Below are 23683 nucleotides of genomic sequence, written 5' to 3' on the forward strand. Positions count from 1 at the left end.
CACTGGATGATATCTGCCATAAACATCCATGATAATTCATTCAACTTGCCAGTCATTTCTCTTTGTTTCTTATAGTTCTGAATTGTGACGGTTGTATTGTGTGTGTTCTTTTACAAAATTGTATCCACTAATGAGAAATACTTCAATTCTTATGAAACTTTGCTTGCTGTTAAGTGAAGAAATGATTACATCCTCTCATCTTTGGCTGGTGAAATGTGTTGTCACAAGGATAATGTTTGAAATTAAGGAGACAAGTGGGCCATTGTACTTTTTATGTGGTCCATGCAAACATATACTCTCCAGACTCACATTTTACCCTGTATTATTCTTTGTGTTGGGTTGATTTGTTATGTTTCTATTTTCTTGATTGTATACTGCTGGGCACTAATCATCTTTAAATGGTTCATTAGTTACGATGATAGCTTTTGCTTTGTTTAATAGTGAACTCTGTCAGAGACTTTATCATACCAAGATTAACTATAGCATTTTTTTTTTCACTGATGCCCATATAAAATTCCAGTGAGGCCTTGGAGATTTTTTCAAAACTTTTTGTTATCTAATTGTCTGGATTGAGGTTTCTAATATTATGTTTCACACTTAGAGAAAGAAAGAAGGTCTCCTCCCCACCCCCACTTCAGAATTTCTTACTTGCATGACAAGTTCAACTGATTGGAGTAATAGGAGCCCTGACTTTAAGCTAAATAAGTGCTTTTTCTAACTTTACATATGCCAGTAAACTGTGCCCAGTGTATGTCATAAAGCATATTTTTAAAACCTAGTTTTCACAATAGGATGTCATAATATCTCTTTCTTTGATTTGTAGTGGTTGGAATTGGAAGGGGAACAAAAATGTTGACCAGTATGTTATCAGGGTCCAAGGTAAGAATACTGGAATGGTTCTGTTTTCCTTGAATGTTTTCTTAATGACCTATGTGTTGGATTTTATCAGTTAAAAAATAAACTGTATAACTTGCTTGAATGAGTGTCAACCCTGGGTATTAATCACAGTGTCTATAATCATGAAATCTCAGATTCAAAATATTGAGACTGTAAAATCATCATTGAAAAATAAATTTGACTTATAGAAGCAAAACTTTGTGGTACCTATAATTTTAAAATATATGTGTTTAGTTTTTGTGAGAGTGTTTTTTGTATGTTTCTTTTTGTTTGTTTGTATAGTTATATTTATTAAAGAAAACTTAAAGATCATAAATTCTATTAGATTTTTTTTAAACCTTAGAATTTTTGTAGAAACAATATCATTTGGTAAGCCATGCAGTTTCCAGCAAAAGACATGTTTTGTTCAGTGTTTACAAAATGTTTACTAACTAAAAGAATGGGGCTTCTTAAAGATGATGTTACATCATTCCTTGACTGAATGCAAAAGCATCTTTAAGGCTTTGAATAGGAGAGGGAGGAGGGATTAAGTGGGGACAGGAGGGGTTCTAAACCTGGGCTTTAGGCCTTGAGTGAGAACCCTCACTGAACTGGCAAGGTGGAAGGAGCCCTGAGACGAGTCTAGATGTCAGTGTTTCTCCTCTCTGGGCCTCTTCCAGCTTTAAAAGAGATAATAATATCTGTATTCTAATTAGCAGCTAGATGCTGGTTATAATAGCTTGGACTTGGGACCAGTGAAAATGGGGAAGATAGGAAATGTGGAAAATGTGGAAGGAAGATTAATATGCCATTAGGAAGGGGGGAATTTCAGCAAGTTCCTGGACTAAACTTTTTACTTGTTTTAAAACCCTTGTTGCAAGCGGGTTATAAATAGTTGGTAAAGTGCTTTCTCAGAGAAGGCAATGCCACCCCACTCAGGTACTCTTGCCTGGAAAATCCCATGGACGGAGGAGCCTGGTAGGCTGCAGTCCATGGGGTTGCTAAGAGTCGGACACGACTGAGCGACTTCACTTTCACTTTTCACTTTCCTGCATTGGAGAAGGAAATGGCAACCCACTCCAGTGTTCTTGCCTGGAGAATCCCAGGGATGGGGGAGCCTGGTGGGCTGCTGTCTATGGGGTCGCAGAGAGACAGACATGACTGAAGCGACTTAGCAGCAGCAAGCAGCAAGGTGCTTTCTGTCTAAATTTTTTCTTAGAAAAGAAAATGTGGTCAAAGACCATTTAAAAAATTTACCATTTCACTGCAGACTTTTATAAAAATATAATTAATATCAAATTGCTAAATAAGTTTCTAAGCACCTTCATTTTCTGAACTTATTTCATGGTGGGTACTGGCCCTTGGGCCAGACTCTGAGGGCCAGAGGTCTAAGTAAGTGTTTCTTAAAATGAAAAGCCCTGGAAAGCCTATTGCCTTTAACATCCCATTTTAGTTATTAATTGGCATAAAAAGCCTGTCTTTCAGTTGGGAAGGATCTTCATACCTTAGATAAATGGAAGAATCTCCAAAATCATAGAATATAACAATCGTGTCAAAATGGAGGAACTTGACAGTTGTACAGTAATTTGAACAGTGTATTTAAATACTGACATGTGGAGGTTAGAATCTGTTTCTGGTACAGAATTTTCCAATTGCTTAATATATGTTTAATTTTAAAATATAAACCGTGGTTATTTTGATACAAGATTATGGATGATTTTATTTTCTTTTTTCATACTATTTGGTATTCTTCAAAATCTTTACAATGAAAAGTAACTTTTTAATAAAAACAAAAGATATATTTTACATTAAGGCATTTGTTCATTTGTTTTCCCCACCAAGATAAAATATGTTAGGTTCACTGAAATATTCATTATCCACCCTCCTAAAAAAAAACCCATAAGTACATGTAACACATTATATGTTTTTGAAAGGTTTTACATGTAAATTCCAGACACATTTCCAGAAGTATGATGACTGGAAAAATACATACATCATTGGCTCTTGTTTAAATTTCATGTATCACAAATCATTTTGGTATTCGGCTAGGAAAGCTGAGTGTCATACAGTGAAATCACTGATCTTCAGATGACTGTAATATAAGTAGAAAACTCCAGGTGCGTCTTATTATAGAGACCTAGTTCTTGGGTACTTCACCTTTACAAAATAAGAGTTATTATTAACTTGGTAGCTATTTGTATTTCTTATACTTTTAATTTTAGATTATGTACCTGTGGCTCAGCTGGTAAAGAATCAGCCTGCAATGCAGAAGACCTGGGTTCGATCCCTGGTTTGGGAAGATCCCCTGGAGAAGGGAAAGGCTACGCACTCCAGTATTCTGGCCTAGAGAATTCCATGGGCTATATAATCCATGGGGTCGCAAAGAGTCGAACACGACTAAGTGACTTTTACTTACTTGTTGAAAAAATTAAATCTTTTACATTTTACCTTTAAGTATCAGCGCTCCTGGTGGCTCAGAGGGTAAAGCATCTGCCTGCAATGTGGGAAACTTGGTTTGATCCCTGGCTTGGGAAGATCCCCTGGAGAAGGAAATGGCAAACCACTCCAGTACTCTTGCCTGGAAAATCCCATGGACAGAGGAGCCTGGTAGGCTACAGTCCATGCGGTCACAAAGAGTCAGACACGACTGAGTGACTTCACTTTCACTTTCATGTTGAAGGTGACACTTTTATCAAAGTAGTTAGAAGCTGTTAATGAATTTTTAAAAATAGCCTTTGTTTTTCACACTGGCTAGAATCTTGGAGATCTTTTTTCTTAAGCAGTGACTTTAAAAAATTTTTTGACCAGGACACATAATATGTCTTGGTATATTTACAGGGGAGTTACCACAAGAGTAGAGATATCTAGTTCCAGGATGGCAGATACTCATTGTTCGGGTAACAACCGTATCATATACCCCATTGCCTTACCATCCAGTCCTAATAAAAGAGGTTGCTAATGGAACAGGGCCTAACACTCTTTCCTGCTGAACCAAGAGACATCCTTAGAATCCTGTTCAGTGTGCTAAATACCAGTTCATGCAACACTATCAATTAATAAGTAGAGAACTAACCTCTTCATTAAAATCTTTAGGCCATTGGATTAATTCGCCTTCATTTTGTAAAGACCACAGATTATTTAGAGCACCCTGGTGGCTGGGAGGTAAAGAATCCGCCTGCAATGCAGGAGACTCGGGTTTGATCCCTGGGTCTGGAAGATCCCCTGGAGAAAGAAATGGCAACCCACTCCAGTATTCTTTCTTGGGAAATCCCATGGACAGAGGAGGCTGGTGGGCTACAGTCCACGGGGTGGCAAGAGTCAGATGCAACTTAGCAACTAAACTACCACCACCACCACTCCTTATATGCATTCCTACCCAGTCAGATCAGAGCAAGGTTTAAGAAAAGAGCCTTTCCTGTCTTTATCATTAGCTTTTTCTCCTGTCTGTCAGGCTTTGCTGTGCCAATGATCAACTTTCTCTTAAGTCATTTTTTTCTTGCTGCATTCTCTTTTGGGGTTCTGAGTGTATTATGTAAAAAAGCACATAGGTTTTCTGTACAGGGCCTGTTATACAAAAGTTGCTCAGTAAATACTGTTATTACTGTTTCCATGTGTTTCATCTATCCCCAAATCTCTCTCTCCTGAGTTACAGGCCTGTTGGATCTCTCTGACTACAGATGCCATAGACATTAATTTTATTCAAGCAATTTCTGTTGGAAATCTTGAATGCAGTTAATTGCATTCCTTTTACTTCTACCTCTGACTTTTTGATGGCCTAGGCAAAAACATGACATTGATGAAAAAGAGGAAGTATGCCAGTTATTTAAGGAAGAAACTTTACTCTGGGTATTAAAGTCAAAAAGAAATTTTTTACAGTAAGGGAGATTGAATGATAGATAGTGGTTCTCAAAAATAGTTCTGTAACATGTGTAGAAGTGGCTCTGCATGAAACACAACAGGTAAAATGATTCTAGGGGGTTAGGTGAACACATCCCTTTGACTTAACTTGATCTAAGCATGGAATATAGCTCACTCAGAAGAAAGCAATAGATTCACAGTCCCTTTACTGTCTTCCCTAAATTGCACTTTCTTTGAGCCAGTCATTCCGGAGAATCTGGATGGCAGATGGACCTTGAAGTAACAGGCTTTGATGAGGTTTTGGAGTGTTGTCTTTATTAGCTTCCTATATTGCTGATTAAAAGTTGGTTATTTATATGTGCTTTTGAAACCAGATGAGCCATGGAAGGGTTGATGTTCTGTTACGAGATTGCTGGTGCCATGAAAATGCTCTTAACTAGCATTTCCCAGGTATAAGGCTACTCTCATGTCTACGTGGAGAAAAACCATAGCGCCTGTAGGCAAAACCAATATTTCAGTAGAAAGCAGCCTTTGTCTTCCCTCCAACCATTGAACGGGTATCATCACTGGGGTCTACAGATGTTCCCCCCCAGATGTGTTCAGAGGAGAGTAATTTCCCCCAGGTGTGCACAAGCATTTTTAGGTTAACTAATCAGTGTCAACTGCGAAGTGTGACTTGAATAAAGCTCCTCCTGTGAAACTTAGCAACTCTCTAAGATTGGAGCATTTCTAATCCACTTTCTCCAGAGGTTCGTCCAATTTGTACCTTTTCTTTACACTCTATTAATATTCATTATATTTCATAAGTACTATATTGAAAATTTTGAAGGACTTACATTTTATGCACTGTATAGAGCTGTTCCTTGTTAATGAAGACATTCAAAACCATGTTTCAGTGTGGTAGCATAATAAGCTTATCATTAATAAACTCATATTTCTGCAAAGTACTCCAGCTTAAATTGCTCACATAACTGCCGATTCTTTTCAGTGAGAATTCTGTTCCTTGCGTTTTTCTTGCTAATTCCTGTGATCCTTGAAATGAAATTTGAATTTGACCAAACGAGAGGAGAATAAAGAATATGTAGTACCAGTCTGACCCAAGACAGAAAGCAGAACCATCCTCGGTTAACTAGGAGTGATCTAATTCTTCACTTGTGAGTAATGAGCAGTTCTGAGAAGTGACTTTTATCCTTTCAGAGAGCTTAAGACATAGCCATTTCTCCTTACAAGAAACACATATGTACATTATCTCTGCTATACTAGTTTTTACATATTTAGCTTTTGTTTAAATCCATAATCAAGTTCCTAAGACTGAGCTTGGTATTTCATATAAGAAATAATAATTAAAAATTAATTTTAGTTGCATGTGGAGTAATATTATTACAGTCCATGGGGTCACAGAATCGGACACAACTTAGCGACTGAATAACAACATAATACTGAATCTTGTGATGACTAAGTAGGGGGTTATTGTACCATTATCTCTACTCCTAGGTATATTTAAAATTTTTCCTTCACAGTCTACACTACCCAGTAGAAAACTGATTTTTAAAACTTTTTGTACAGTGTTGGATGGCATCACCAGCTCAATGGACATGAGTTTGAACAAACTCCGGGAGATAGTGAAGGACAGGGAAGCCTGGCATGCTGCCGTCCATGGGGTAGCAAAGAGTTGGACACAACTTAGTGACTGAACAACAACAACTGTATATTTATAAGCGATGATTATCAATAAAATCAGATTTTTCCTTGTCATGTTGGCTGGTTTGGAAAGTTTGTGAATGTTCCTCACTCTATACAATGCTTCCCACATATCAACAACTAACCAAGCAGTTACAGTCTATTGATTTTGCCTTTATTTTGTATCAGTTAGGTTTATTAGTAAGGTTCTGTGTAAGCTTTAAGACATACTTAACAGTTCTTTACCTTATGGCCTGTTTCCCTCTCTTGTGTCTCTTCCTCTAGAGATATGTTGCCATTGGGGAACTGGGGAAGGCTACTGACACGCTAGATTCTACAGGGAACGTAACAGAAGAAAAACCTTATGGTATGAAACTCATAATATGTAGTCCTTATTTCTAATATTTAAAGGAAGTTTCTCTGAGTTTGGAATTTAAAAATAAGCCTCTTATGTTTCCGGTGATTTTAATTGTCAGTACATTTCTTTAGGTTAAAAAGGTTGGAAATTGTTTTTCACATTGTTGCTAATATGGTATGCCTATTAGTAAAGAATTGCAGTAATTGCCTTTTCCTATAATCAATATTTTTTTTAGCATGCAGAATTCTTCCGAATAACTCCCTTGGCAAAAACCACTTATACAATAGATAGGATTTAGGACATTTTTCCTAGTCTTTGGTGAAACAAAGCAGGGAAATTCTCTTGTTCAATTTTACCTGCATGTTGTCATTGTTGTTGTTTTCGTTTTGGTATATATAATTATCTCATAGCTGTTGAAATAAATGTACTAGGTTTAATACTTTAAAATTGATTATATTCCTGTGCTTTTCGAGCATGCAAAAAGATATAACAAAAGGAAAGCTATTTCTCTGGAAATAAAGAGAACTCACTGGGGTGCACTTTAATTTTTCTACCATCCCTTCTTTCACTTCTTTAAGAAAGGATAGATAAATGAAATGGTGTCCTAGCAACTCTCATAGTGCTTATGCTATTTATAATGCAGCAGTTGTGGTTTTTGTACAGTCAGTTCACCTACATTATTATGTCATCAGCTGAATTATTTGTAAGCCTTCTGTTTTGTTTTGTTCTTTGCCTGTGCTTAATGTTACCTTTTTTAATGTAGCTTTAGGCAGTCTAGCATCTGCTTCCCTATGTTTTTGTGTTGAGTGGTCTTACTGTATATTACATATTCCCCCAGTAGAGAGACCAACCTTCTCCTTGTTCATAATGGCTTCTCTTGTCCTGTTAACATTTATATGTGGCTTAGTATCTTGCATGATTAATCAAGCACCATAATGAAGAGAAAAATCACCGATTTATTTTTAGTCTTTTAAAAAATAAATGTTGAATTAACCTTGAAATCATTATTATTATTATGGAATAACAGCATATGCCCACTTAATGGAAAGCCAACCATAATCTTCAGCCAGAATGCTCGTAAGATTAAAGAGGCCTAGGAGGATGTCAGAGATTTCCAGCGTATCCTACATTATGTGTCAGTTTATATATAGTTAGAAGAATGGTGAGGCAGTAAAATTGGTGAGACTCGTTGGTTGGATGGGGACAGAGAGGAAGTTGTTAAAAAAGATCTAGGTTTCTGGGTTTTAAAACTGTTACGTGATGGTGCAGTTCTTTGAGTAGGGAATATTACAAGAGGACCAGGGGAATGAACTACTTCAACATACACTGGTAGGAAGGACTACCCCGAAGCATTTTGGAATTTTTAAAAACTCTCCTTTGTGTTGTATCATTTACGACCTTACTTACCTTAAGGAAAGTATGTTAGTGTGTTAAAATCATCTCATTATAGTCTTGAAATCTGAGAATCTAAGAAACGAAACACCTTTCTTTAGGCCCTCAAAAGGAGAGCTCTCTATAGTTGACGGAACACTGTTTGTAGTCCCAGAAAATGAGAGCTCAGAGAGTTTTTCTGATTGACATGATTTTTCTGTATAATTTTGGTAAGTGAGCATAGTTTGTCATCTGTTTAAGCTGCACAGCAGGTACCAAGGGGGAAATAAATATAAAACCTACCTTATGAAGAAACTTGTGTCATATGGAGAACTAGGACCTGTGTTTTCAACCCTCTGAGACTTAATCCTAAGACCTGTAACCGGTATTTTGTAATGCCTTCTTTATTATGCTGAAATAAAACTCAGAGGTTTTCTCCCCTACCTACACATTAAAAGAAAAAAATCAATGTATTATAGTAAATGGACTATAAAGAAGAAATAAAGGTAATTTATAGTAAAATAGTCACATCAGTATGTAAATGCACAGATATGACTACACCGAAACTCTTCATGAAGTAATCAGATACAAATATGTAACAGATACTTACACATCGATCACTGTGAATGCCACAAGTCAAATGCAGACAGACAGGTGTGTTGTGTTCATGACTCAGTACTGAGAAGTTCAGTATCTCCTTGTGGGAGCAACTGAAGAAGAGAATGATTTGGGGGCTTCCCCAGTGGCTCAGTGGTAAAGAATCCGCCTGCAGTGCAGGAGATGCAGGTTCCATCCCTGGGTCTGGAAGATTCCCTGGAGAAGGAAAGGCAACTCTCTCCAGTATTCTTGCCTGGGAAATCCCATGGACAGAGGAGGCAGGTGGGCTACAGTCCATGGGGTCGCAAAAGAGTCAGACGCAACTTGGCAACTAAACAAGACTGTACAAAAAATTCTGTATTTAAGTGGAAAATGGACTTAGATTCTAGCCTAAATGAAGTGAAAGTCGCTCAGTCGTGTCTGACTCTTTGCGACCCCATGGACTATACAAGCCAAGGAATTCTCCAGGCCAGAATACTGGAGTGGGCAGCCTTTCCCTTCCCTGGGGGATCTTCCCAACCCAGGGATCGAACCCCGGTCTCCTGCATTACAGGTGGATTTTCTTTACCAGCTGAGCCACAAGGGAAGCCCGGTTCTAGCCTAAAGTAATTCTAAACAGAAGGTCGCCCACTTGAGCATCTGGCAGCTGTCCAGCACTCATGCAGAGCGTGGACAGCTCCTCGCTGTGCCGCCCCGTGCATGCCATGGGACGTCTGGCGTCCCTGGGCCTCCTATTAAGTGCTGCTGCTGATGCCACCCACCAGTCATCACAGCAATGAAAAATACAGCTTTTAATTGACCTGTTGAAAACAGCCACCATCTGGGTCAAACAAGGGGTTATGCAGTAAATGGCACGTGAATGACCCTCAGGTCACTTTATCCTATCTAGACAAATTACTATTTTTAGCCATACAAAATGAGTCTCTAGCTCAGACTCAACGTTCAAACCCTATTAATAGGGCCCTTTTATTCTCTATCCTGACACCTTCTGTTATTTCTAAATAGTATTTTTTGCCATTTATTTAATATATTTTTATATGTTAATTCCTAAGCTGGGCTGAGACCATGTCTCTCTTGGTTTTTGGTGCTTAGAGCAATGGATGGCATATAGAATAAAGTATTTAGCAGGTATGAATAAACCAGGCTGGTGATAGAGGCGTTGAAAAGACTGCAGGGAAGTCCCAGGAAAGGCAAAGCATCTTCCTACCTTCTGCTGCTCTTTTCTCATCCACAGTGAGGTATTTCGTTTCAGGTACAGCTCCCCGTGTCTCTGAGGATACACGGCTCCAGTGTGCTCATCTGTTCTTCAGGGAGCTCAGGACATTGAGGCTGTGGCTTCCCAGGCTGTCTTGGATATGAGCCAAGCTTCTGGGAAGGCCTTACTGCTCTGGTGATGGGAATAGCTTTTTTCTCTGCCTCCTGTGGCTTTGTTACTGGGAGGCAAGATATGTAACCTGTAAGTGCCATCTCTTGCTAATCCTCTGTTCTAAACACCACCACCTCTTGGTCCCGTAAGAGAATGTTGCCAAGTCTTCTCGAATGGATGCTGCTAATGTTGTATCTGATGCAAGTAGCTCCTCCTAGATTGTGGTCTGGCTTGCCCACATTTCCTAGAGGAAGCTGAAAAGTTGAACTCGGTCTCCAGTTGTCATTTAAACAAATAAGGCACACACTATATTGGGGCTAGGGTGTAGCTGGGCATCAGTCATCCCATGGTACCTTTTATTTATACTGAAACTTTTTTCTTATAAAGTATTATGCAAATAAAGGAAAGTGAAGAAAGTGTAAGTTTACAACTTAATGAACTATCACAAAACAAACATCCATGCAGCTCCCAGTCTAGTCAAGAAATAGAGGGGCTGCCCTGGTGGTCCAGTTGTTAAGAACCCGCCTTGTGGTGAGGGATGACCTGTTCGATCCCTGGTCTGGGAAGAGTCCACATGGCATGGGGCAGCTAAGCCCTTGTGACACAAGTACTGAGCCCACACTCCAGAGCCCATGAGCCGCAACTAGTGAACCTGCGTGCCTCAGCCACTGAAGCCCACTCACCCTAGGGCCCGTGCAACAAGAGAAGCCACCACAGTAAGAAACCCGTGCACCCCAACTAGAGAGTCGCCTCCATTTGCCACAACTAAAGAAAGCCCATGTGCAGCAATGAAGACCCGGCACAGCAAAAATATAAATAAATATTTTAAATCCTTAAAAATAAAAGAAAAATTCTTAGAAGCCCCCTTCCTGCCTCATCCCAATGACTGTAACATCTCTCTTTTCTAAATATAACTACTATTCTAATGTCCAACGCTTTGCTGATAATCCTAAAACTAGAGTATAGCTTTGCCTATGCTCCTGTGTGAATAAAAGTATGTATATGTACATGTGCTAAGTTGCTTTAATCGTGTCTGACTCTGTGACCCTTTGGACGGTAGTCCAGCAAAGCCTCTGTCCATGGGATTCTCCAGGCAAGAATACTAGAGTGGGTTGCCATGCCCTCCTCCAGGGGATCTTTCTAGCCCAGGGATCGAACCTGCCTCTCTTACATCTCCTGCATTGGTAGGTGAGTTCTTATACCACTAGCGCCACCTGGGAAGCCCATATATGTACATGTACACTTATGTGGGTTTCCAGGTAGCATTAGTGGTAAAGAAGCCACCTGTGAATTCAGGAGATGTAAGAGACGCAGGTTCGATCCCTGGGTTGGGAAGATCCCCTGGAGGAGGGCTTGGCAACCCACTCCAATATTCTTGCCTGGAGGATCCCCATGGACAGAGAACGCTGGCAAGCTACAGTCCATAGGGTTGCAAACAGTTGGACCTGACTAAAGTAACTTAGCACTCACACACTCATACATTTATGTGCATCTGTATAAAATATGTAGAGAGATGCGTGTGTGTATACATACATATTCTTCTGTCCTGAGATATTTGTGTTGACTCCAGGTTAAGACTTTATGAATAAAGCTGCAATGTGTATTTTATGCCTGTCTTTTGATACACATGTGCAATAATTTCTCCCTGGTACATACCCAAGTGGAATTGCTGGGTCATGGGGTAAGTGCATATTTTACTGTACCAGAAATTGTCAAGTAATTTTTTTTTTTATTTTATTTTTAAACTTTACAACATTGTATTAGTTATGCCAAATATCATAATGAATCCGCCACAGGTATACATGTGTTCCCCATCCTGAACCCTCAAAAAGTGGTTGTACAACCTTGCATTTCTACCAGCAGTGTAAGCGTTCTACTTGTACCACATCCTTGGCAACACATGGTAATGAGTAGTGTTTTTCGTTTTGGCCATTCTGGTCAGTAGGTCATGGTGTTTCATTGTGGTTTTAAATTTCATTACTAATGAGATTCAGCTCAAACCATAAAGAATCTGCCTGCAATGCAGGAGACCAGGGTTTGATTCCTGGGTCAGAAAGATTCTCTGGAGAAGGAATGGCAACCCACTCCAATATTCTTGCCTGGAGAATCCCATGGACAGAGAAGCCTGGCAGGCTACAGTCCGTGGGGTTGCAAAGAGTCAGACACGACTGAGCAACTAACACACACAGTGAGATACAGCAGTATTATCATATGTTTTTTGGGTACTAAGCCATCTTTGTTTATTGTCCAGGTCTCTTGACCACTTCTTTGTTTTGTTTCTTCTTTCCCTCGCTATTGAGTCACTTTTTTTTTTTTTTAAGATTGATTTGTATGAGTTTTATGGGGAAAAAACCCCAAAACTCTGGATATGTGCTCTTCTGTTTGATCATGTGTGTTACAGATATTATCTTCTCTGTAGCTTGTCTTTTACAAAACTCTCTTAGCTGTGTCTTTTGGAAAACAAGTTGCCGGTTTTACTTTAGTCTATGGTTAATTTTTTAGCGTCCTGTTTAAGAAAACTTTTCCCATGCCAAAAGCATTAAGATATTTTTCTACATTCTGGCAGCTTTATTGCTTTGCCTTTCACATTACATCTACAGTCTACCGTTTTTTTCTGTATGGATATCCAGTTCACTCAGCACTTTTCCCGCTACCTTGTTTCTTGGATCACAAATCAAGCATCTTATAAGTGTGGGTTTGTTTGGAATCTATCTTGTTGCATTTGGTCTGTTTATCCTTGTGTTAACACTAAACTATGTTAATTGCTGTAGTTTTAGAATAAGTCTTGTTATCTGAAAGAGCAAATTTTGTACCTTATTTTTATAGATTTTTTTCTATAGGCTTTTTAGTTTTCTTATCAAAGTAAGGAAATTGCTTTCTATTCCTAATTTGCCATTTGTTTGTTTTTTTTTAATCATGAGCAACCACTGAATTTTATAAAAAAATTTTTTTGTTGCATAGGCTTTCTGTCTGGTGATTCAAGCATCAAATAAATGATTCCTAGGTGACTAGAATGCTCCTTTGACCTTGAGATTCTATTATTCCTCAGCAAATTAAATTCAACAAGAATGTCTCAAGCACCATCTTAATTGTGTGCATTATATAAGAAGAAAAGCTATCTTTGCTTTTTAGGAGATTAGAATTCCATTGGTGAGATAATACCTACATATATATATGTGTGTGTGTGTGTGTGTATATAATAAATAGCTGTTAAAAATTGTGAGTGATTAATTGCAGGATGAACAGCAAAACCATACCTGCCTAGGATGTTAAGTCAGAGAAGGCGACACCATGGCAGAAGTAGAATGAGAAAGAATACATCTCATCACCTTGTGTGGGAAAATATCAGTAAAAGAGTCACCCAGGCAGGACAGGGGAATTGGCCTTGGCAGAAATGTCAGTAAAGAGACCAGCTTGGTGGAACTAGGAAGCTGTTTGGTCTTATTTTTAAAATGTATGGATGACTAAATTATGAACTGGAGCGGTCTTATCAGCAGTGGCACTTCTTTCAGCAATTGCCAGCATGGTGGTGGCATTGGCTCTCTAGATTTGGAAGTCTTGCATAACCTAAATATCAACAATAATTATGTCTTAATGTTTCAAGAGAGGAAACATTTTTCATGGAAAAAAATCCTCATTCATATCATGAGATACATCTGTTTGTAAAACAATTTGAACAAAATGGGCATTTCAGCTCTACCTTTTTGGAGCTTCTAGGTGCTATTCTTTCGAGTTTTATAGGTGTTTTCTATTTGAGTCTTGTAGATTCTGGTCTTTTGTTCATATTTAGCTCATAAGGATCAAGGTCACACAGAGATTAAAGCTCTCTTGCTGCACTGATATTAAAATCTGGACAGTGTTCCTTGCTGTCTTTTAATTTTTATTCTGGTGTTAGTACAGTTGATTCAAAACACAATAATTAGTTTTTGTTTAATATTGTTCAAATAAGATCAAATGCAACACGTATATATCAGGATAAAAAGTTCAAGTAAATTTCCTACAGAGTGAAAATAGAAGACTAATTTCTTTCCATTGACTATAATTTATAGAAGTTATAGAATATTTCTGTAACCTAGTTTTTTTTACTGAATATGAAATTTGTATAGTTATATGTGAAAATCCCAAATGTTGAGTTTCAGTTGTTAGTTTCCAGTTGTTAAAATTATAGAACGGTATTTTAATATTGCATCATTTTGTTTGAAAGAGTATCAAACAAAAGCTGAAAACATGACTTAAGACAGATAAAATCTTTGTTATGTATTGGGATGGCCAAAAAGTTCATTCAGATTTTCCATTAACATCAAAACCCGAACCCACCCAGTATATTTCCTTTCTTACACTGGCTTAGTTTTGAGACCAGACTCCTGACTGAAATTCTAAGAGCAGTGAAGGGAGGGAAGGAGACAGATAAATGCAGCTTTATTTGGGGACAGAGTTAACATGTGAGTGTAGAAAATTCATACCATGCCATACATACAACAGTTTTGAAATCTGTCAGGTAAAATTTTAAATGTGATTGGTATTTGATAGCTTTCAATAACTTATTTAGTTATTTATAATATCTGAACTCTGGAGAACCTTAGATATAACTTTGTGGGTATTTTTCTACTTACTTTGTGATCACATTATTTTTGATCACTGCAGGACCATTTCTATAGCTAATGCAGCATTTTTCGACGGTCTTCTGAAGGCCCTAGTGAGTATGTAGTAAATGCACATAAAATGACGATTCTTTTTAATGGGGAAAAAAATGAAGCATAGGAAGTTGAAGTTAGTCTTAATATTGGACAGTATAAGAGTTTCCCCCTTTTATCTCATTATTTTGTATTTTATCTCAACAAGGTAGACTATGACCTACAAAATGTATACTGTAATAAGTGCTTTGTTGAAATTTTTTTTTTTAATTTTCGGAGTTGTCAGGACTGTGAAAATAGCACATGTACTTCTATGATTGTTTTAGTGTCACTTTTTTGGGTTCATTTTTGGCAGATAAAATAACACAAGAAGATATTGAAAGCATTCTACAGAAATTCACTGGGAATATAATGCAAGTACCTCCCCTGTAAGTTCAATTGTTGAATTTGAATAAATGTTTAATTTTATTTTCCAGTGGCTGACATCGCGTTAATAAAGAAAAAGGAGAGGGGCTTCCTTTTACTTTACGGCAAGGCACGTTTTAGACCTAGCAACTGATCAAGTGAGGTGACCCTGATTCAGATAGGATACAGAGCCTCTCATGTCTTTAAGAGGAGCCTGGTGGGCTCCAGTCCATGGGGTCACAAAGAGTCAGACACGACAGAGCACAGCGCATACACACACGGGATGTAGTCTCCTTTGTCCCTGGATATTGCCCCAGCCTAACATCTGTGCTCTTCCAGGGTTTGTTGGTTTTTCTGATTCTACCTGTAGTCATCAGGGCAGTTATGGAGAGCAGAAGACATGTTGCTTTCCTCAGAATAGCAGGAAAAGAGACCAGTCCCGTCTGGTACAGGCATCAGAGTTATGCTTTAGAGTCCAGTTGACACTTCCTGTCAGGTGTTGGGACCATTCTTTTTGGGCCCAGAATCTTATATTTCACAATTCTCTGTGCAACAAATGAAACAGATGAGAATTATAACTTATTAAAAGTATAAGTATATTGATTTACCACTTAAGCCATATTTTTGTGCACATTATAATTTCAAGCAAATTGCTTCCTTTTTTTTTTAAATGGCATATAGAATGTGTCAGGATATGTTACTAAAAATTCTTTTAGAATTTTGTTTTTTTTTTAAATCTTAGTTTTTTTTTAAGAACATGAAATATCTGTGGGGAAATGTTTCTTTATAATTTTGCCTCAAATGGGAAGACTTAAAAATTGTAGCAGGATCTGAACAAACATTATTTTGGATCATTATTGTTAAGATATAGTAAACATTTATATATTTAAGAATCATCTTAGGATTTTCTTCCCTGTGATTGTTCCAAGGATTTTTGTGGACTAATCACACTTAATAACACAAAGTTAAGTGCTGCTAAGTAGATTATTTGCTTATTTTTTTCTTTGGAAACATTTTGGTAACTTTTATGTGAAAATGAATATAATTACAATGGAAATACATTGTTTCAAGGAAATATAGCTGAGATCATTGTTACTGGATGCCTTGTACCCTTTACCCAGAATGAGGACTAGTGAAAACATGAATAGACCATCTCCAGGAATATGGTTAAAGAGGAATATTGACATCATTGCTCACTGAGTGCCAGAATGAACTGTATTAGCCTCAAAGATATTTAGGAACTCTATCCCTGACATCAGTGTGGAGTAGATTAGAAGAAAAAAAAGTTCATTCTTAGAAGGATTTTCAGTTGAAAAGGCTGCTAATCATCTTTTCTTTCCATGCTGTAATCTAGAATTATTCTCTCTCGCTTTCTCAATCTCTCTTTATTCTTGCTCCCTTCTTCTCTCTTTGTCTCCCTCTTCTACTTTGCAAGCTATTCTGCATTAAAGAAAGATGGCCAGAGACTTTCAACTTTGATGAAGAGAGGTGAAGTAGTAGAAGCAAAGCCTGCCAGGCCAGTTACTGTATACAGTCTCTCCCTTCAGAAATTCCAGCCACCATTTTTCACACTAGGTAAGATGGAGAAATCTGAAATCATTTGTATTTACATGTGCCTTTATTTTATAGTTGGCTACTTTTCTGTAATTTTAATGGATCCCAAGAATATTGGAAATTTTTTAAAATTTGAATTTAAAGGTTAGAATTTGTTAATAACTTTTTGACAACACCTATTGACTATGCCAAAGCCTTTGACTATGTGGATCACAATAAACTGTGGAAAATTCTGAAAGAGATGGGAATACCAGACCACCTGATCTGCCTCTTGAGAAATTTGTACGAAGGTCAGGAAGCAACAGTTAGAACTGGACATGGAACAACAGACTGGTTCCAAATAGGAAAAGGAGTACGTCAAAGCTGTATATTGTCACCCTGTTTATTTAACTTATATGCAGAGTTCATCATGAGAAACGCTGGACTGGAAGAAACACAAGCTGGAATCAAGATTGCTGGGAGAAATATCAATAACCTCAGATATGCAGATGACACCACCCTTATGGCAGAAAGTGAAGAGGAACTCAAAAGCCTCTTGATGAAAGTGAAAGTGGAGAGTGAAAAAGTGGGCTTAAAGCTGAACATTCAGAAAACGAAGATCATGGCATCCGGTCCCGCCACTTCATGGGAAATAGATGGGGAAACAGTGGAAACAGTGTCAGACTTTATTTTTGGGGGCTCCAAAATCACTGCAGATGGTGACTGCAGCCATGAAATTAAAAGACACTCCTTAGAAGGAAAGTTATGACCAACCTAGACAGCATATTGAAAAGCAGAGACATTACTTTGCCAACAAAGGTCTGTCTAGTCAAGGCTATGGTTTTTCCCGTGGTCATGTATGGATGTGAGAGTTGGACTGTGAAGAAGGCTGAGCGCTGAAGAATTGATGCTTTTGACCTGTGGTGTTGGAGAAGACTCTTGCGAGTCCCTTGGACTGCAAGGAGATCCAACCAGTCCATTGTGAAGGAGATCAGCCCTGGGATTTCTTTGGAAGGACTGATGCTAAAGCTGAAACTCCAGTACTTTGGCCACCTCATGCGAAGAGTTGACTCACTGGAAAAGACTCTGATGCTGGGAGGGATTGGGGGCAAGAGGAGAAGGGGATGACAGAGGATGAGATGGCTGGATGGCATCACTGACTTGATGGACGTGAGTCTGAGTGAACTCCGGGAGTTGGTGATGGACAGGGAGGCCTGGCGTGCTGCGATTCATGGGGTCGCAAAGAGTTGGACATGACTGAGCGACTGATCTGATCTGATCTGATCTGATGGTTATATAGGGGTTCAGAGTTGTCCTAAATCATCTGAGTTTCTTATATTATCTTACTATAAAGTTGTAAGTAACATACTTTGGATCTCTATAGAGAAGAGTAGGTAAGGAATACATATTTTCAAAATTTTGTATTTTCTATTTTATTGTCTTATGAATACTTGCTTCCCATTTTGGCTAGTACCTGATAGTCTATACTCAGTTTTTTTATTAACATATATTTGTCCTTTTAAAACAATGCTTTTTCAGTTTTTGAACAAGAAATGATAAAAGTTGAGTGATTTTTCTTTCTCTTTGTCACCAGCAAATTACTGCTAAAGATCATGAAAATATAGGAATAATGGGTAATGCAGAAATGTATTCCTGGACATGTGGTAAAGTTTAATTCAAATGAACAATTTGAATTTATCTATAATCCATATTTGAAATAAATTTAAAACCCACAAAGGCTTTTTCTATTGTTTGAAAATTTTATGATCTCCTAGCTAAAGCCCTGCGTGTGTAAGAGTTGTTAAAAATCAAAAGCTATAGTTCTTCTTAATCTTCAGTCTCCCTGAAATTGAACCTGCTCCCTGAAATTGACCCTGCTCCCTGAAATTGACCCTGCTCTTAATTTCATGGTGCATTCTGAATAGGTTGACTTTTAGAAATAATTTCCCAAATCTTTTTTTCTAAACTTTGTTGCTCTTTTTTTCTCCTTTTGAGATTATTATTTAGTGTAAGTTCCTGTAGATTGTGGGTTTTGTACAGTTTTTTTAGGAAGTCACTCCTTAAGTTTCCTGATTCTAAAACATTAGACAAACAATAAAACAAATATGCTAAAAAGTGTTTTACTATGTTCCATGAAAAAGCAGCAGCTGTGTTGGCAAAGCAGATATTATCTATGAAAGTAAAAAAAAAACCCTCAAATTCTTCGAGTTGCATTTGTTCATTGGAGTTTATAGTAGGCCACATTTGACTCTTTTCATCCAAGTCAAATATAGTGCAAGAACGTAGCACACCTCTGTTTGGTCCTAGTGCTCTTTATTTTTTTTTTTAATCTCAGCAGTGGCTCCCAACCTTGAGCTGATGGGGAGAAAAAGAAATTAAAATACTTAGGTGGGGAGTTTTGATTAATTCCCTCAAATAACTTTAGTGTATGCTAAGCTAGAAACAGGTGGAATGTGGTCTTTTCGTGTGGAAATACAGTTCTTTTCAGGATGTCTTGTGGATGAATAAAAATAATCCAGAGTCTTGCTCTTAACCAATAAACTTGTATTATACTGGCTAAGCTAAGAAGCTGTTTAGACATGCAGTCAGTTCTGGTACATTGTGTAATTTTAAGTTATTTCATGATTTTTTTCAGGAATATTTCCAAAAGAACATTTAAATATGCTGAGTTCTCTCTGTAATATATTACCCCAAACATAATTCCTGCCACTGAAAAGGGAATTTTTGTTTGTTTGTTGTATTTTTCAAGTATGTAAATCTGGAAATATTTTAAAAATCTACAGCTTATGATAGCAAGGCTGAGATGTCTAACCATTTGAAACCTATTAAATGAACAAGATGTGCAAATCTGAAAAAAATTTTTTTAAGTCTGCAGCTCATGATAGCAAAGCTGAGATTTCTAACTATTTAAAACCTATTAAATGAACAAGGCTGAAGTATTAAAGTGGTATGACTTGCCATGTAATTTAAAACATGCTCATGAGTTTCTGCTATTTGCTTTCTCCACACTCTGACTTTTCAGTCTCACACATATGCTACTAGTTGAATAATTTATGTTATGGCACATAAATATTTTATCACTCGATTGTTTGCATAGTGCATTTTTACATTTGTTTAGGGGCATCATTTCTATGTAAAGTGGATTTCATAGGAGCTTAGCAATTCACCATGTCACTATTAACATTCCAGATGTCGAATGTGGAGGAGGTTTTTATATCAGAAGCTTGGTCAGTGACATTGGCAAAGGTAAGCATAAAGATGAATTATGAATTACCATTTAGAGAGTAATATTCCTTTTTGATGGGAAGAAGGAATTTTCCGTTTTTCATGTCTCTGAGTACTGGCCTTAGGAACTGTGCCAGTACTGAAGGCTGTGCTTTCAGCCTTAAAAGCATTCTAGGTTTATGGCAGACAGTTATCAGCATCCGCAGCTGCAGGGGAATGCTTGTAATGGGAGAGAGGAGAAAAAGAGGAACAGAAAATGAAGATGTGAATAGTGAATCTAAGGACTGACATTTTTTTTCAAGCATAAAATGTTTTAACTCAAAAGTAGGGACAAAAAGAAAAGATTACTCCTTTAAAAAAAAAGTTGTTTTCATTGCTACACATCAAATTTTTTAAAGCAACCTAGACGCCATCGTCTTCCTAACAACTGGGAAGTTGGAGGTCTGGCCCTGCCATTGGCTGGCTGTGGTGACACGGGGCAGGCCTCGTTACCTCATCTGCAAAGTGAGAGTAGTATTACCTCAGGAGGTTGCTTCATGGGTTAAGTAAGAAAAGTGAATGCCCGTTCCTTCTAGACTTTAAACCAGTTTATTAAATATTATTTGGCTACTTAATCATTTCATAATCTCAAGGCTTCTGGTTATTATTTTGGATGATTACAACTTTACATTTAGGGTAGTTTTGAAAGGTTTGAATTGAGTCCCTCAGTCATTTGAAAAATGATAGACTATGAAATACTAAATCATTTATCATGCATTTTCTTTTCCCCTTTTGTTGCCACAGAACTCTCGTCCTGTGCCAATGTGCTAGAGCTGACGCGAACCAAACAGGGACCATTCACCCTGGAAGAGCATGCCCTGCCCGAAGACAAATGGACGATTGATGACATTGCACAGTCTCTCGAGCGGTGCTCATCTCTTCTCCCAGCAGAGCTGGCACTTAAAAAATCAAAACCTGAGGAGTCTAATGAGCAAGTTTTGAGCTGTGAGTATATAACTCTGAATGAGACAAAGGGAGAAGACGATGTAATTAAGACACTTTAAGACTGGCTTGGGATTGTTATCATTTCCTCATTGACATTTGAATCCTGTGTGCAGAATGACAGGCTTCGTGCAAAAGACAAATGATACCTATGGGTTTTTTTCTTTTTTTGCATGAAGAAAAATGTCCATCATTTATGGTTTCTATGGTGCACAATTTATCTGCTGTACATTATAAATAGCCCTGCAGTTGTTCATTTCTTGTTGTACCATAGAATATTGTCATGCTGTTAGATCGGATTCAGGAGAAGCAACTTTCTGATTTTGATCTCTCTTAAAAGTCTTCTCCTATGAAAAAGTTGACCATATTTTCTAATCAGAGGGGAATAACAATGAGCTACATGTTTCTTTGGTGTCATGAAGTGAATGTATATTTGTTTCTTTGACTTTATTTTGGCTTCCTGGTGGCTCTGGTTATTGAAACTCCATAACTATGTTTGAAAAAGCCATTATTTAACTCTTATGTTTTAGAGAGTTTATGATTATTAAGAACATTTCTTTAATAATGTTATACTTATCTTGGTAATAGCTGTGTTTGTTTAGATCTTGGACACTAATAAACTTTTATAACAAATATTTGTAAATGAACCAAATTGTTGCTGCTTCCACTAATGGAATGTAAAGAGAAGACTAAATGTTTAATTAAATTCACCTCTACTCCACCATTAGCATAGGACAGCTCCTATGGCTTATGTTTTGGCAGCTATGAGATGTTTTCCTGGTAATCAATACAGTCGACCACCCCGTGCCAATATACTAAATAACCTAATTTTTAAAAATTAAGCTAAAGAATGTGTCTTCAATTAAAAACTTCTTTTCTTTATTTTTTAGTATTTATTTATACCTTTTTCTAGGGTATCAAGCCCCTGGTATTTTTTCAGTTTGCCTTTTCAAGTGATGTTTACAAACGCTGAGGTTTGCCGTGTATTTGCAGTTATTCCCTTCTCTTTAAATGTTGAAAAACAGTTGTTCTCAAACATTTTCATTCAGGTGGCCTACTGACAGGTCCCTGTCCCTCTTCACCATAGTTTTGAAAACAGTCACATTCCAAAAGAATAAATTTCATGTATAATGAGTGCTTCATAATTTTGTTATGGGAAAGCAATATATAATGCAGCCAGTCTGTTCAAATCCCACTGCATTTATTCAAATAAATATAGTTTCAAAGGGAAGAGCTGTTAAATTTTCATCAAATAAGAATTTTTAGATTTTTATGGATTGTCTTTCTTGCAAAGGTAATTGTTTTGTAACCTCTAAGCTCGAAATTTTAAATATGTAAAGAAAAATGATCGTATTTGTGGTGAACCTCATATAAACTCAGTCTAAAAAGTTACATGCTTCAGTAGAGCACTTGCAGTGTATTGTCAACATTTTAAAAACGGAACTTTCTTAAATGACACAGAAAATGATAAGGAAAAGAGCTAGTTATCATAATGCCTTAAATAAAACTTCAGACATACAGAGTTGTAAGTTGAGACTTTTATAGCTTTGCTTGTTTGTGTCCAGTGCCCTGCGTTTGTGTAACCAAAGGTGGTGGTGGTTGCCTATTCCTGTTGGAAAGGGACAGGTCACAGCACACCTTCGTACATCGCCTGGTACGGAATAGCAAGCACCTGGGGCATCTTGGCTCTGTTTCTCAACTTAAATTTTGGCATGTATAGTTTGCTAATGGTAAAGAGTGTAAATGTTTTGAAAAGACAAGTGACTTTCTGAATTGGTAACCGATCTTTTTCTTTTACTGAAACACTGAAGAAAATTTTGCCAAATGGAAAAGTTACCCATAATCGTCACCACCCTGCTGCAGTGACTTCAGAACGTTCATTTTGTATGACTCTTTTTTTAACTATTTTTTATTTCATATTATTTGACTATTTGTATTTAGTTTTGATAATGATTATTTAATCTTTTTACTTTATTTAAACCATTTCCCTATTGCTAAATTCTTAGTTTATTTTCAGTTTTATTAGGATAAGTTCCTGGAAGTAGAAGTATTAAATGAAGTAATATAAACAGTTTTATGGTTCTTAATAAGTTTGCCTTATTGCTTTCCCAGAGAGCTGTAACATTTTACAGTGTTACCATTTGAGTATATCAGTTCACCAGAAGTTTACAGCTTTGGGTGGGGGTTTTATATGTTATTGTTGCTAATTTAGTAAGTTAAAAGAGTTCAAAATTGCCAGTTTACCTCTGTGTGACTTTTTCATATACTTTGTCACTTGTATAAATAAATGTCTTAATGGTTTCTTTATACATTTGTGTGAGTTATTTGTGCAGTAAATACTTGGTAGAAGTATTTTCATGGTCTGTTGTCTTTTATTTTAGTTTCATTTTTCATTTTTACTGACTAAATTTGCTAACTAATTTTAAGAATTCCTTTATAGTTGCCAGATTTATGAGTATGAATAGTTAAAATTTATTGAAAATTAAAAACATTATTAACTTTCATAAGCAGCTGTAACTGATCAAGATGCTCTAAAAAGTTTGACTCGTCCATAAAACAAATTACTTTTCTCCTGAGTCTGGTATTTATGTACCAGTTGCTTTGTTTTGTTCACTTTAGTCAAAATATTAAAGAAATATCTGTGCCTATGTATTTCATGTCATAATAAAGTTGTCTTATTTGTAAGAAAACATGTGTTAGAAATTTCTGAAAATGCTTCTACCTGGAATATACAGATCATTTCATTTTGACATTTAATTTTTTTATATTTCTGGAAAATATTGTCTGAAAAGTCAGCAG

The 23683-nt window shown here is 37.1% G+C and overlaps 1 protein-coding gene across 2 annotated transcripts in view; it reads left to right on the forward strand.

Annotated features, from left to right (window-relative positions):
• TRUB1 (TruB pseudouridine synthase family member 1) overlaps positions 1 to 23193 on the forward strand; it is a 33003-nt gene extending 9810 nt beyond the window's left edge. Inside the window, exons 3-8 of one of the 2 annotated variants that reach the window (XM_055559942.1) lie at positions 824 to 879; positions 6700 to 6781; positions 15096 to 15168; positions 16500 to 16720; positions 19868 to 19924; positions 20687 to 23193. In XM_055559942.1, coding sequence (XP_055415917.1) covers positions 824 to 879; positions 6700 to 6781; positions 15096 to 15168; positions 16500 to 16720; positions 19868 to 19924; positions 20687 to 20946 — 749 coding nt within the window. In that variant the 3' untranslated portion in view covers positions 20947 to 23193. The remainder of the gene's footprint in view (positions 1 to 823; positions 880 to 6699; positions 6782 to 15095; positions 15169 to 16499; positions 16721 to 19867; positions 19925 to 20686) is intronic. The other variant, XM_055559943.1, reaches the window with a different exon arrangement.
• The last annotated feature ends 490 nt before the right edge of the window (positions 23194 to 23683 follow it).

This window comes from Bubalus kerabau, chromosome 22, assembly GCF_029407905.1.
Source record: "Bubalus kerabau isolate K-KA32 ecotype Philippines breed swamp buffalo chromosome 22, PCC_UOA_SB_1v2, whole genome shotgun sequence".
Taxonomy (NCBI): Eukaryota; Metazoa; Chordata; class Mammalia; order Artiodactyla; family Bovidae; genus Bubalus; species Bubalus kerabau.